The sequence below is a fragment of the Bolinopsis microptera genome, chromosome 11 (assembly GCF_026151205.1).
Source record: "Bolinopsis microptera isolate Bmic1 chromosome 11, MBARI_Bmic_1.0, whole genome shotgun sequence".
Lineage (NCBI taxonomy): Eukaryota > Metazoa > Ctenophora > Tentaculata > Lobata > Bolinopsidae > Bolinopsis > Bolinopsis microptera.
The window spans coordinates 14,831,276-14,846,941 of NC_087082.1; the positions used below are offsets into that span (position 1 = coordinate 14,831,276).

At 39.2% G+C, this 15,666-nt stretch overlaps 3 protein-coding genes across 3 annotated transcripts in view; all 3 read left to right on the plus strand.

The window, feature by feature from the left end:
- The window catches only part of LOC134823488 (double-strand-break repair protein rad21 homolog A-like), a 901,854-nt gene extending 886,188 nt beyond the window's left edge, over nt 1-15,666 (plus strand). Inside the window, exons 2-5 of the mRNA XM_063834971.1 lie at nt 12,228-12,449; nt 12,611-12,815; nt 13,122-13,398; nt 13,539-15,666. Of these exons, the coding sequence (XP_063691041.1) occupies nt 12,281-12,449; nt 12,611-12,815; nt 13,122-13,398; nt 13,539-14,720 (1,833 nt within the window). The 5' untranslated portion in view covers nt 12,228-12,280 and the 3' untranslated portion in view covers nt 14,721-15,666. The remainder of the gene's footprint in view (nt 1-12,227; nt 12,450-12,610; nt 12,816-13,121; nt 13,399-13,538) is intronic.
- LOC134823491 (RNA-binding protein 45-like) lies at nt 1,285-11,032 on the plus strand. The gene is made up of 10 exons (XM_063834975.1): nt 1,285-1,439; nt 1,665-1,811; nt 1,964-2,146; nt 3,252-3,369; nt 3,512-3,646; nt 3,842-3,926; nt 4,248-4,467; nt 4,700-4,838; nt 5,026-5,195; nt 8,440-11,032. The coding sequence occupies exons 1-10, from the start codon at nt 1,314-1,316 to the stop codon at nt 8,611-8,613; spliced, it is 1,497 nt and encodes a 498-aa protein (XP_063691045.1). The 5' UTR covers nt 1,285-1,313; the 3' UTR covers nt 8,614-11,032.
- LOC134823489 (tRNA endonuclease ANKZF1-like) lies at nt 9,237-11,032 on the plus strand. The gene has a single exon (XM_063834972.1). The coding sequence runs from the start codon at nt 9,237-9,239 to the stop codon at nt 10,860-10,862; it is 1,626 nt and encodes a 541-aa protein (XP_063691042.1). The 3' UTR covers nt 10,863-11,032.

Genomic DNA, 15,666 nt, shown 5'->3' on the forward strand with positions numbered 1-15,666 from the left:
GCTACCAAAAATCCAAAATTGACCGAAATCATGGTTTTTTCTTCTTAAACAGTACTAAGAATGCTTATATCCATGTTCAATCAATCAAAAGTTGAAAAACATTGAAAACAAAAGGAACCTCAGCCTGACTCAAAAATGGCAGTGAAATTGAGTTTCTGGGCATGTGCAGGCAGGTTATTTTCAGGCGCGCTTTTCAAATGGTTGTAAATTTTGACCCAACCGAGATATTGAGCTAATTTAAAAAGCATTGAATCCGGTTATTTATTCTCTATCAGAATTTACAACAATCTAAAACATTAGGAAAACTCGTTTTTAGGCTAAATGTCAGCATGGAGCCCCACTGTGTGCCATACCCCAGAGGTAGGCAAAGCATCCACATGTTATCCTCTCGTGGGCCACCCAGGCCCAGCCTCTGTTTTTTTTAAAGGGAAAAAAAGCACACCTAGAAACCTAGTTGTTTTAACACGTATAATTATGGAGCCGTCTATGTAGAGATTTTAATCATCGAGTCCACTGCTTGTAGAGGATTCATTTTCACGTTTGTTTGGGAGGAATACATATAATAACAGCTCTTTTTAACGTTAATATGTAGTAGATTATATTACATGTATCTAGAAATAGATGAAAGAATATCGTTAGCTATAATGTAAACGTTTTTTTTCGGTTCAGTGTGTGGCTTGTTGAGTGACCCTTTTTACTAGGCCGGCTCCTTGGGGGAGCCAAAAAGTGCATGATGCGGTGTAGAAAAAAACCTGATATAGAGAGGTTCACATTATCCCAATTCCTAGTATCTGAAACCTGATATAGAGAGGTTCACATTATCCCAATTCCTAGTATCTGAAACCTCTCAAATAACCTGTCAAGCTTACATTTGAAAAATATTTTTCTTGCCTGTATTTGACTGTATTTGACTGTATTTGACAGTATTTTCTTATTTTATGGTGGTTGCAAGTTCAATACCCGCTGTCTACCTAGTCGTGGGGTGAGCGTCGTCGACGTTCTGCTAAGGATCCCATAGGATTTATGCAGCCTCCCGGTCCACCCAGCCGAATGCTCGAGAAATCGTGTGTGAGGGTTAAATGGGGAGCTGTGCAATATAGTACAGCGAAAAAGCAAAAACTCAATGGATGGTTACCGTAATGGGTGCCACATGCCTAGCATGAAATATTTACCTACTTACTTGCACTTGTGTAGGTCTGTAGAAGCATTAGAATCGGGCGTTGCCTGCCACAGGCTATCCCGAATTTAGAAGCTTGCTTTCATCATCATTTCTTATTTTATTCTAAATCAAATATTCTTAGCTTATATAAGTCATGTCAAGTGAAGAAAGAAAGACTAAGGTGGATCACGACAATCCTCCTTTTTCTAGACTGTTTGTTGTTTGCTCTAAAAACCACACTGATGACGATATTAAAGAAGCCTTTGGAAGCTATGGAAAAGTAAGTACAGAAACACAATAGTTGATCATACCTAGTACATAATATGTATTTGCCCATATCTTAACCCTACTGATAACAGAACCACTGTAATTAAATCGGCAATCCCCTAATTGTAAACATTTGATTGAGAGGGACAATGTCAAAGAAGGGGTTATCAAGATAAAACATCCATCTTGCTAGTGTGTCAAAAAACTTAGACTTAGATTAATTTTAAAACTTTTTCAGCTTCAAGATGTTTGGGTTGTGACAGATAGAAACACCCAAGAAAGGAAAGGGATAGCTTACATCAAATTTGAGAAAGCATCGGAAGCTCACATTGCCATGGAAAAACTCCATGGAGAAACTATCGGAGGGGATTCAAAACCATTAAAGGTAAATGCGTGTGTCTTAACAAATGGCATCATTGTCATTGAGTTTTGTAATTCTTGGATTTTAGTATTGTCTATATTTTCCTGAACATTTTTTTTTGATAATTTTTTTTCAAGGCCAGCTCAAATTTAATTCCTTTGACATTCAATTTCCAGGTACTTCTGGCTGACAACAAGGGCCAAAGCCGTTCAGTGTCAGGGGAAGCAAAGCCCCGATCCCGGATATTCATCTTAGTTCCCAAGACAATGTCATCGAGCGAGGTTGAGGAAGAGTTCACCAAGTTTGGATCTGTTGACCATGTTCAAATACTCACTGATAGATCATCTGGAGAATCCAAGGTAATTTATTTAAAAAAAACATTCTGCCAACCGGGGGGGGGGGGGGGGGGGGGGTGCAGGTACTTTTTTGATGGAACATATGCTGACTTTTCGAAATTTCTGAAAATAACCACCCACCCACCTCCTTCAAGAATGGAATAACAAAAAAGTACCACGGTACTTTTCGAAATTTTCCCGAATGACCCCCCACCCCCTCCTTTTTTTTCACAAAATTCCTGTTCTACAGTTTTCCTAAACTGAAGATGTTCTGACATCTCGATGTGACTTGTGAGCAGGGTTGCCGGCATTTTTAAGAGTCATTTTTAAGGTTTTTTCACGTCTTTTAAGGACCCTTTTGACCCATTTTTAAGGTCCAAAACAGTTAAATTCAAGGTTTTTTAAGGTCCACAGTGCGAAAGTTCGGGCAAACGTAATGCAAATTTAAGGTTTTTAAGGTTTTCCGTTACAGAAATTGCAATCATATCTAAAGGGGGAAGGTATAATTTCAGAAAAACCCAATTAGATCTACAACAAGCTAGGTATAATTTCAGAAAAACCCAATTAGATCTACACCGAGCTAGGTATAATTTCAGAAAACCCCAATTAGATCTAAAACAAGCTAGGTATAATTTCAGAAAAACCCAATTAGATCTACAACAAGCTAGGTATAATTTCAGAAAACCCCAATTAGATCTACAACAAGCTAGGTATAATTTCAGAAAAACCCAATTAGATCTACAACAAGCTAGGTATAATTTCAGAAAAACCCAATTAGATCTACAACAAGCTAGGTATAATTTCAGAAAACCCCAATTCTAACATTTTGGTAATGAAAAAGTACCATGTACTTTTATAATCATGTTTTGGGGTACCCCTTATTTTTTTGGGACAAAAAAAGTACCATGATACTTTTCGAAAATTTCAAAAAACACCCACCCACCCACCCCTCGGGTACTTTTAGGGTTATGTTCCATCAAAAAAGTACCTGCACCCCCCCCCGTGCCAACACACAAATAGTTCACTGGAAACAAAAATTTTCAAACTTCGATTCTAGATTCAGTTTGATATCTTTTACTTTTAAAGGGCTTTAAACAATTCGCTGGTTTAACAAGTATGCACTATGCAGGGTTGTGCCTATGTGAAGTTTGTGAAGCCCTCCTCAGCTTTCAGTGCTCTTGAAGATTGTGACGAGAAATACAGAGCAGTGATTGCTGAACCCCGTGTTCCTCGGGATGCAAGAACTGGTAGGAACTTCATTTCTGTAACCATTTATGTAACGATTTATCACGTGAAGTTTACTTCTGTCGGGCTATTCAAGCTCTTCATGAACCCTATTTATTCTTCTGTTCAATTTATTTGCGATCACTACTGTGCTCTCCAATTCAGGAGGTTTCTCAAGCGATAATTCAAGAGATAATTCCTCTTCACGTCACCTTGATCACTCTAGACGGAGCACCTACAGTAGTGCACCTTATGTTGCTCCAGCTGATCACCAAAACCAACCACAACCAGAAACAATTAGTAAGTTTACCATTTAATGTTTAATTTCGTAATTTCAAGGACAGAGTGTTAATTGCATTGACAGATGTAAGTGCAAGTGTTTCATGTTTTTGAAAGAGTTCTTCTATTCATCATCATTAAAACCTAGACCAGACCTGGAGGATCTACCAATTATGTCAACATGGTGACAAATTGACAATATTCCGATTGTTACAGGTTTTACAGACCTGACTGATCCGGGTGCCATGCAACGACTGTACATTGTATGTCACACCAGTTTATACGAAGAACAACTGTATAGGTAACCAATCACGTGACACAAGGATTCATATCACTTGACCCGAGAAACGACTTCTCTGATGTGTTATGACAATTAAACTTAAGAAATGACAGAGCATCTAGAAGAATTGACAAGCCATCCGCTATTGAATTGATTATGTCATTGCGATTGTTGACTTGCTTAATACAGCATACTCAAAGGAAAAATATGACTAACTTATTAATAATTTAGTGACAAAACAAATTGTCTTTCATAGGCCAGTTCTTAGATTTATAGTGACAACCAAATTTTGGAAAACTATTTCATAATTCTCAGATGCTAATAAAGTGTTCTCTCTTCCAGTTTGTTTGACCTAATTCCTGGATTGGAATCATTCGAGCTAAAGCACTACCGAGGAAGCACAGAATCGCGGGGGTTCGCATACGCAGGTTACCGAACAATTGAGTTAGCGTGTTACGCTAAGCGCAAGTTGGACGGGTTAGAGTATCCGCCAGGACACAAGCTGATTGTGAAGTACGCTGAGGACCGACCAGCTGGAGCGGGAGGAAACAGAGAGCGACAGGTAACGGAGGGGGATGTAGTAACGGGGGGCGGGGGGCAGTAACGGACTAATTAGTAGGGCTGGCAGTATTACATGATACTCTGTGTCCACCAATTCTCATCATGTCGCTATTGTATTTCAAGTTACCTTGCCTATATTTACATGAACAAACGACCAGTTTTCGAGCTATGAATCATAGAATTTCATTGAATTTGAAACAATTCTCCACACTGACTCTTTAAATCATTACCAGGGAAGTTCAGGAATGAGAATGGACACGGATGCATGGAACTCCGCAAACGCAGTGCAGCGCAATGTGAGCATGATGGCACCCCGCTACTCAGTACCCCCCACTATGCCTGCTCAACAAGTTCCCACCAACAGAGGAAACGGTTTGTACTTTGTTACCTCCATTATTTAAATATTACTTACGAGTGCAAAGAAATTCTTATACGATTCAAAGTAGAAAGGAATATGAAGATGAATTTTCAGTGTCCAGTAAAATCTTGATTGCCCAAGTTTTTCGCCCAAGTTAGTTAAATGTCAACCTGCAGTTTTATTAACCCCCTCGCTCCTCAGAGTGTCCCTACACAGACACATCTCTACCAAACCCTCTCCCAATGGCAGCTCCAGGAACTGCCTGCAGAGCTAAACTCTTCCTAGTAGCCACACCCACTATACCTGACGAGATAGCTCTTAAAGACGTTTTCTGTCGCTTTGCTTCTCTCATCGAAATTAAGCTCATTCCGGTGGGTTACTGCTAACAAAATAGTTTAGTTTTTGTTCATTCTGACTGTCGAGATGTTTGGGAAATGTCGAACTTGTCAAATGTATATTGTATGCAATTAATACAAATGTATAATATAATGGTAATACAATTATATACGCTAATCTAACTGCGTATAATGCGATTACACTATTAATTGCACGAGGCGCAGCCGAGTGGAAATGGATACAATAATCGCACGAGGCGAAGCCGAGTTCGATTATTGCAGTTATTTCACGAGGCGCAGCCGAGTGCAATAACTGGTGTAATCGTATTATACATGCAGTTAGATTCGCGTATAACTCCACGCCTCTGATGTTATAACCAGTGTAATTAGTTTATAATCGCACCGACTTTGTTGTTATACAGGGTGGGCCTCAAAAGTCTACCCATCCTTATCTCTTAAAATTGTAACAGCTCGCTGAGATCTCACTAATTATTTTATTTCAGAATGGAAAAGCGCCATAACTTACGTTCTGATTATTATTTTTGATTCAAATTTTTAGAGAATGTTAATCATAATTAGACACAACTTCGTGCTAAGTTTTGTGTGAGTCTGAGCTTGTCTGACAAAGTAAGCTCCTGAGTGTGCTAGCTTTAATTTCTCACCCAGAACTGTTTACATTGGTTAAGGGGGGGGGGGGGGCCAATGGGTATTTTTTGTGAAACTTGATTTCGAGATAGCAGTTGACCAACAAACTAGGACCAGTGACCGAACTTTTGAGGGGGTCCCGGACCCCAACCGCCAAACGGTGCGCGCAGGGCAGCCACGCCCATATTTGGTCCAAATTAGGCCCAATTTAGCCAAATACCCTGTACATGCCCCAAACCCAGGTTTATGGTGCTCTACTTGTAGCTAGTGGTCTCCTGAACTCGTATATGAAATTTCATCAAGATTGGACAAAAAATGACTGAGTTATGAGCCAAAAACCATATGCCCATATTTGGGCATACGCACCAAATTTGGTAGATTTCGTCCCATAAATTGGTCAAATATCAATATTTTTGAATGAAACTTACTTTATATGAAAGGTAAGCCTAAACTACATATTCTCTGTAATTTATAGCTTTATATCTGTTTAAATGTGGATACTAAGGCGAAAAAACCACAAAAAATGAACTAAATTGCCCATATCTCGGTTCGCGATATTCGCGGAATTGATCTCACCAAAATTGTAACAACTCAATCAGTTTTCAAAATTTTTGCATGAAATTTTTGGAATCGACTCGAAATCGCATTTCGACCTTATTTTAAGAACGGATTTTTGATTTAGGCCTCAAAAAAAATTTGGCGGCCAAATTCCAAAATTATATTACAGAAATTCAGAATTTGGCCGCCAAATTTTTTTTGAGGCCTAAATCAAAAATCCGTTCTTAAAATAAGGTCGAAATGCGATTTCGAGTCGATTTCAAAAATTTCATGCAAAAATTTTGAAAACTGATTGAGTTGTTACAATTTTGGTGAGATCAATTCCGCGAATATCGCGAACCGAGATATGGGCAATTTAGTTCATTTTTTGTGGTTTTTTCGCCTTAGTATCCACATTTAAACAGATATAAAGCTATAACTTACAGAGAATATGTAGTTTAGGCTTACCTTTCATATAAAGTAAGTCTCATCCAAAAATATTGATATTTGACCAATTTATGGGACGAAATCTACCAAATTTGGTGCGTATGCCCAAATATGGGCATATGGTTTTTGGCTCATAACTCAGTCATTTTTTGTCCAATCTTGATGAAATTTCATATACGAGTTCAGGAGACCACTAGCTACAAGTAGAGCACCATAAACCTGGGTTTTGGGCATGTTCAGGGTATTTGGCTAAATTGGGCCTAATTTGGACCAAATATGGGCGTGGCTGCCCTGCGCGCACCGTTTGGCGGTTGGGGTCCGGGACCCCCTCAAAAGTTCGGTCACTGGTCCTAGTTTGTTGGTCAACTACTATCTCGAAATCAAGTTTCACAAAAAAATACCCATTGACCCCCCCCCTTAATAGAAACCACCAAAAAAAATCCTGGGTAAAAAAATTAAAAAACCACCGATTTATTTATGTTTTACCAATTCTATTCACCATGATACATCGCACATTCCATGTAAGAAGAACGATATAAACAAGCAGGAAGGATCATCTGTGATAGTCCTTATCAGTTAAAATATAGAGAGAATGGAATGTGCGATGGATCCATGTGAATAGAATTGGTAAAACGTGAATAAATCGCTGGTTTTTTAATTTTGTTACCCAGGATTTTTTTTGGTGGTTTCTATTAACCGATGTAAACAGTTCTGGGTGAGAAATTCAAGCTAGCTCGCTCAGGGGCTAAATTGTTAAAATAAGCTCAGTGAAGCTCGCAATCACACAAAACTTGCCACAAAGGTTTAGATACTTGTTATTAACATTCTGTGAAATTTAGAAGCAAAAATATTTATCAGAACATAAGTTATGCCACTTTTTGTTTTACAAATAATTAGTGAGATCTCAGCCTCATACTGTGTTGTGTTAATGCAATGTAAGGATTGACTTATTCCAAACACAAGGAAAGATGTTGTCCTAAACTTTAAATTTAAATTTATGCCCATAAATTTATTTCGTGCTACCATTGCACTAACGGTCGTCAAACTACCTCAGGTAGTTGATTGAAGTCAATACTTGAATCAGCACCTCACAGTAGTAAAATACTCGGTTTTGATTAGGTCCTCATTTTACGAGGTGCTCTCTCTAACTCTAATTATCTGCCTGAGCCATGATTTACAGCATCTTTCAGGGAATCAGTGCAATTAGTTTAGTAATCGTACCTAATAAGATTTCGGTCACTCTCAAAACAGTGCAATTAGTTTTTTAATCGCACCCCCTGGAACAAAAACCGGTGCAATTATGGAATTAATAAATGGCCGCCAAATAGGTCAAAAGTGGAGTTATAATGAGAAATATAGATTATTTGACTGGACAAACCCAGTCAAAGTGTCTCCATGATTCTAATCTGTTGAATATTATGTAAATTACAGTTAGTATATGTTTGGTAATTGAGGTTAATTATCTTTCCATATTATATATATCTTTCCATATTATATATCTGTTGTAACTTCATACTTTCATATTACACTCGCCATCGTCTTCTAAAAAACTAATTATTTCCTCCAGTGTGCTCTAACATTATCAAGCAATGTGGCCGAATAAACACTTGTTCTGGAGAGAAGTTTAGCCAAATTAACTGAGTTTATTCAGGGTACGTCATACGGTTATATAAGATACGGAATGAAGGAGTCAGCAGAAGCAGCGTGTATGGTGCTAAACAACGGTAAGATACAAGGAAACGAGATCAAGCTGTCACAGCAGGAAGAGGGGGGCGATAATAAACGCGCCAGGAACTCGTTTGACGGAGCAGCCGCTCAGTGGTAAAGATGTCATGAGCTCAGAGAACAAAATATATGAAATGTATGGCTTTTTTTTTCGATTGCACTGGACGTGATAGTTTCAAATTTAAGCCCATATTATGACTTGGGCTGAGCCTAGTCGGTGATTGATTTGATTTTGAAAAAATAAGTTTTATTCTTTGCCGTTTGGAGTGAAATTTACATCTAATTTTATAATATTTAAATATATTTTCATGAATATTTTACCACGTGTCCTGATGACCTGTAGCTGTGGTACTGTAGAATGGTTTTATAGTTAATAACTTATCTCAACTATCTCCCTTTGTTAAATTATCATTGAACATTTTATTTATTTATAATCATTGTTTTACTCGTGTAATATTAAAAATGATAATATAATAAAATTACAGCAATAACTCACCATTTTGTGTTAATGTCGTTATTTGATGATTGGAACCATTTTGAGCGCTTAAATTTTAACCCTAAACTTTTGAATAAATCCACCAAACCCCAGGCATGTCCAGTTCAGGTCCAGTACTAGAAAGTGTATGTCGAACATGCAGCTACAAATTCCAGGACAGATCAGACCAAGTACTACACTACAAACTAGACTGGCATCTCTACAACGTAAAACAGAAGCTCCGCAACATGTCTGCTATAGCAGAGGAGGAGTTTGACACGCGGTGCGAGGGGGACCTCTCCAGTTTATCTGGCAGTGACTCTGAGGATGATACTGATAGTGGGGTTGAAGACATGGTGACTAGTCAGCTTTTAGAAGATTCTTCTGAGTTGGCTGATGCTGTTGTTTGTAGCCCTCATGTTATCTTCAAGTTTCAGGGCTCTTTCTTTAAGTGCTTGTCCAGCTTACTTTTCAGCAATAAATCTGAAATAACTGATCAGATCCTATCTGAAACAGTGAGTAAAACTACAACTGATAATCCTAAAAGCGGTTTGGAGTATAAGGGCCGGATTGCTGTGTTCCTTTACAGCGCGCAACACTTCGCAGGTGCAGTTTACGAGAACGAAAAGCTGCTCCTTCATAAAACTTACCACAGGTACACTGTGCGAGCAAAACAAGGAACAGTTCAAGGGATAAGAGACGGGAAAGGGAATGCTCCTAAATCATACGGTGCGTCACTAAGAAGGTACAATCAGATAGCGTTATTTAATGATATCGAAAAGCTTATGCTTGAATGGTCCGAGACATTGAATGGGTGCAATGTTATTTTTCACCGGACTGCTGTTTATAATAGGCACGTGTTTGAGAAGGTAAAAGAAAAGATTGACAACAAGAAAGATAAAATCAGGACGATACCATTTACTACTTATAGACCTACTTTGAAAGAAACAGAGCGGGTTTATAAGCTTTTAACAAAAATAAACAAAGTGTTTGAAAAAGAGTTTAATGATGTTGTAGAATCAAAGAAGGAATCCTCAGAACTTGATTCAAATTCCAAAATTCCTGAATCTCATCAAACTAAACCAGTAAATCCCAAATCAATACCAAATTCCCATCTCAAACAGAGACCAGAGAAGGTAAAACCAGTTGAAACTCCAGTGGAACTGTGTGAAATTGAGCCTGAGTTTTACGAAGATCCTGACAACCTTTACTTCAAAATTTTAGCAGCAGTAAAATCCCAAAATCAGGAGCTGTTTACCTCCTTGTTAGTCTCAGAAGTTAACCTAGACAAACCTCTAGACAGCAGCAACAGCTTGCTACACAAGTGTGCAAGTGTAAACGACCCTAACTTTGTAAAACAGCTCTTACACCAAGGAGCTAACCCAGAGCTTAAGAATGACACCAGGAAAACACCGTTCCAAGTTGCTGGAGATAAGGAAGTAAGGGATGAGTTTAGGAGGTTTATGGCTCTCTTCCCTGACAAATGGGACTACAAATCTGCCAAAATACCGTCCCCTCTAACTTCCGAACTGGAGGAGGAACAAGCAAGAAAGAAGGCAGAGAAAAAGAAAGCTCAACGAGCAGCCAAGAATCAACGTGACAAAGAAAAGAAAGCTGCCAAGAAAGAAGCTGCTAAAAAAGAGGAAGATAAGCTGATAGCAGAGGCCCAGAAGTTGAGATTGCGCCAGTTGACGCCTCGTGAGCGCTGTTTATTGGCGGCAGAAGCGCGCTTAGCATCAGAGGGGGGACGGGGTTGTGTTTCAGGAAAATGTGATAATTGTGAGACAGGATTAGACGGCTTGGTTCCGTTTGAGAGATTGAAATATAAGTATTGTAGTGTTACTTGTGTTCGAGAACACAAGGACAAGTTATAGTACATCCTATTTGGATTTTGGGGCCAGTTTGTAAAAGTTTTGGGAGTAGTTAGAAAAGATTGAAATTTGTATCTTATTACATTTATTTTATCCTGTACTGGTTTTAGGGTTGAAGTTTGGGAATTTATATGAAAAACTTACCAGATAAATTATTTTGATCTGTAAATTGTTGTTTGGTTCTTATATTATTTGTGTAGTTTGTAAAAGTTTGATTTGGTTTCTAGTTTATTGATTATTTCAATTGTTTCTTACTATAATTCGAGTTTAATTTCACACGCTAAACTACACGTAGAATGGAAGATGGACATGATTCTGACTCGGTTAAAGTCTAACATAGGGACTGGTTTTGTCCTCAAATGTTTCATTTCACTTGCCCTGGTATTAGGTTTACTCACACTTGCAAAAAACACGCGGAGTACCAGAGTCTCATCTGAAATGGTGGAAAATAACAGCTCAATATCAGTCCAACAAAATGCTCTCTCCGGTGGGAAAATGTTCAAATTCTTCAGAAAAGACGAGAAATTGTCCTACAAAGACGGTTTAAAACTTCTGAAAGAATCTAAAGAATTCAGAACTCTGATAGTGGACACGATTGCTAAACAAAACTATGCAGCGGTCTTTTGGGAATTTCCCCCTCTGTCTAAGAAAACTGATCCCAGCTTCGAGTTTATCGTGAACAATGCCAGAAGTCTCAGCCGAGTGTCGGTTGACAAGACAACATTCCAATCATACTTCAAGCCAGACTGCACCGTCACCACTTTCCCCAATCTGGGAGGGGATGCGACCCTTGTTGCTCCTTGTTTGATATCCGACAAGGCAAACAACGCTCATCTTGCATCCTTCCTGCGCAGTGCTCCGCAAGACCAAATACACGAGTTGTTGCGCACAGCAGCGCAAGAAGTAGAGCGCTGGTTAGAAAATAGTGATGACACAGTGTGGCTCAGCACTAGTGGTGCAGGGGTATATTATTTACATGTTCGGCTAGATTCTAACCCTAAATATTACACTTATAGTCCATACAGGAATCCTAAATATTCCACAGATTAGTTGAAATAAAAATGTTCGTTATTTGAACTATTTAATAGATGTTTTTACACAGTTTCAAAGCTTTCAAACCTTTTTTAACATTTCAGAAGTTGTTTTGTATATTGGGGATTATACTATTGTTGATATTTGATGGATTGAGAGATATAGTTTGATAAAAGTATGCGCTAAGAGTTTCATTACATTTACAACTACTGTCATGACATAAACATTAATTATTCCGAATATGACATGAGTTTTTCGCGATTGCATACTATTTAATGAACTCTTTAAAAACTATCATTTATATAATATTCCAATTTATTAATTCTCAATGTTCAGTAAAGGTGTATGGTAACAGTTTGACACGGATACAGTAAGATTGGGATCGGACGATGTTTTACGCAAATGTCTTCCTCGCGAAGAAAAGTGCATTGACGCGGGTATGGCTCGCAGCGCATTGGGACAAGAAGCTAACCAAAGCTCATGTTTATGAGACGAATATTGCAGAGAGTATAGGAGAGATTATCTCTCCAAAACAGAAACTTGCACTCAGAACCACTGGTTTGTAAAACTTTTGTTTGCAATATGTAGTCCTATCTTGCGAGATATCTCAATTCTCCGTGTATAACTTAGTTGGCCAGTTCGGCTCATTGATCTCAAATACAGAATATCTAAAAAGAACGTGGGTTTTTTTCAACATCGCTAAAAATCGATCATTTCAGGTCACCTGTTACTGGGAGTTGTCAGGATTTACTCCCGAAAAGCAAAATATCTGCTGACCGATTGTTCTGAAGCGTTCGTCAAAATTAAGATGGCATTCAGGCCGGGTATTGTTGACATGCCAGAGGAGAATAGAGAGGCCCCAATGCATGCTGTCACCCTTCCGGAAGTTTTTCACGATTTCGACTCCACACTCATGGACTTTGGGTAAGTTGTGATTCGTGGACGACAATGTTTACATGCGAAAAATGTATCGCGCTGTGAGTGTACGACAGATTAAAGCACCAAATTTAGGCATTCAAATTCTTGCTCTTAATGTAGTAAGTTTTTAATGTCAGCATTTTGTATGCGCGTTTCGTGTGCGCGCGAGTTTGAGTTTTGGGGGGATTCGGGCTAATCAACTTCAGTACACCGCGCAGAAGATAAATGTAACATGTACTGTCTTGACTGTTTACAGTGCACTTTTAAAAGTCTAGGGTGTGTCAAATTGCTCATGGTAACATTTTATTTCAGAGGTTTGGATATGACAGCACAGTTTGGACACAATCAAGGCAGACTCGAGGACATAACCATGCGTGAGGACCTTTCACAGAACAGAGTTTTTACTCTGGGTGATTTCGAAGAACCTGGTAATTTGGGAAACATGGAGTTCAGCATGGGTTTAGAGGATCCTGAGCTGGCAAGAAAAGAAGCTCAGCTGGACCAGATGCGAGAGGAGAGTGTGGTAACTGATAGAGCAGAGAAGAGCACACTTCAGGACTCTACTGTCGGAGACGAAACTACTATCAGGGTAAGGGATTTTATCAACAGTTTCACCAAATCCGATTTGTTCATTTAGTTGTTCATAGTTCTCTATTTCCGTCATTTGAGTTTACTTTGTGAATGAAATCTCAAATCTGAAGGTTGTCTAAATATAATTCTTTATTGCAGGACACACCTATCAGAGCTGGAGGTGACATGCTCAACATGCCTGAAATGTCGGATCTTGGCGGCGAATTCCTGGACCCCTCCCTAAACTTCAATTCCGGCGACTACTCGCAGCTGGAGACTGCAGAAGAACCTAAACAGTACTCTTCTGGTCTAACTCCTCACCACAGTATGATGACACCACGTCACATGGGCATGACACCTGCCTCCCCCCACCAGTCCAGATATCCTGGCAGCATGACCCCCCAACATATGGGAATGACACCCAAGGGTGAGACTCCTACTGGGCACTACATTACCAGACATCTGGGGGGAAAGGAGGTTCACGAGCCCATGGCTGTGGCTGACGATGAGTTCTTGTTGGAGCCAATCATGGACACCAGCGATTACACCAGAACCAGGAAGAAGAGAAAGCTTGTTATTGATCAGGAGAAACAGCTGAGTTCAGATTTTATCAGACGAGAGTTAGATAGCACCAACGACATCGTGCAAGCACCATCTTTCGCTCCACCCTCCCGGAAGTCTATGCACTGGAAAGCAACTGCCGGAGTTGACAAGCTCTTCTCCACACCTGGCAGACCTGGTCTGGGTATGCAACTCAACAAACTCCTCACCCACAACCTCACTCTCAACTTCCCCAACGAAGAAGATGAAGAAGATGACATTGTATCCGTACACGATGATGACCAGGAGGAGGTTACAGAAGTCAAACAGTCCAAATCACCCGTTAAAGAATCATCCCCCACCAAAGCAAAAGCACCAGAATCACCCACTAGATCCCACCACGCATCGTCCTCAGACGACGACGCGGGCGGTGACGATCTCTTCGACTTTAACTTCGGCAACGACGACAGTTCATCTGACGACGAGCAGCCACCCAAAAAACAGAAGACAAGCGACGATCTGTCAGACGTCGAGGAGAAAGAGGGAGAAACGTTCGAAGATTTCGACAACAGGAGATGGAATAAGAGAACACACGCTGTTCTCAATATGTTGCGTCGTGATCTGGATGCCAAGGGACAAGTCAATTTCTTCAGTTTTGCAGAGGACAATAACCGAAAACAAGCCGCCAGCAAGTTTTACAGTATATTGCTACTGAAGAAAGGCGAGACAATCAATGTTACCCAATCAGAGCCTTTCTCTGATATCATTGTTCATGCGGGACCGAAATATCACGAGATTTAAAAACAGTTCTTATGTACTTATTTGTTAATTTCAGTTTTTACATTTTAATGCTAGATGGATGCGCGCTGGTTTGAAGTTTTAAATGTCATGCGCACCTGAGAATGTAATTTGCTCCATTTAAGTTCAGGGGTCGTTCACGTATTACGTAATCAATGAGAAGGAGAGGGTTTCTGCAGAATAGTTTCTGCATAACTTAGTTATTTCTATACATGTAAAAGTGATAAGAAAGAGGAAGCGGAAAGATGGTTTCGTAATAATATGTGAACGGTCTCTCATTAAAAGTTCATACTTGATACACCCTGAACAGTCTTGATTTGGCAATGATTTTAGATTTAAATGCCAAATAGAATTTGTACAATTTTGTATGGGCCTCAAGTTTGCTATTCCAGACAGTTCCACTCTAACATTCCAACCGAGGAAAGGATTTACTTACTATTTATGCACGAAATGCGTATTATTAACTTTTTCACTTTGTACCACTGAGAGTAATGTCTAACTGCTTAAATTGTTTAAAGCTGTTGATCACCCGCTGAATTTTATGCTGAGGATCATCTGAATTCAGCGGTTCGCTAAGAAGGGACCGTTAATATCTTACGTCAGCAATATTTTACCGGTTCAAGAGCCCTCTTAAGCTTTGTTGCAATAAGTTTTCCCCATTTTCAACCACTCCTAGGCCTTGCTGCTGACGTTTCATATGAACGGTCCCTGGCTCACTATTGCACGTATTGACAAAACAGAGTGATTCTTATCATTTAAATAAAATTTGATATCACACCAGCTGAAACCTTTTTTCATAAATAGGACAGTCAAATTTAAGTTTATTTCAGTTTTATCTTATGGATGAAAATATTTATCAGTTTAAGGTTTTATTTACGATGATACCAAGTACACTGTCAAGTATATTGATTATTGTGAATTATGCCATATTAATTATCGTTGTATCCAA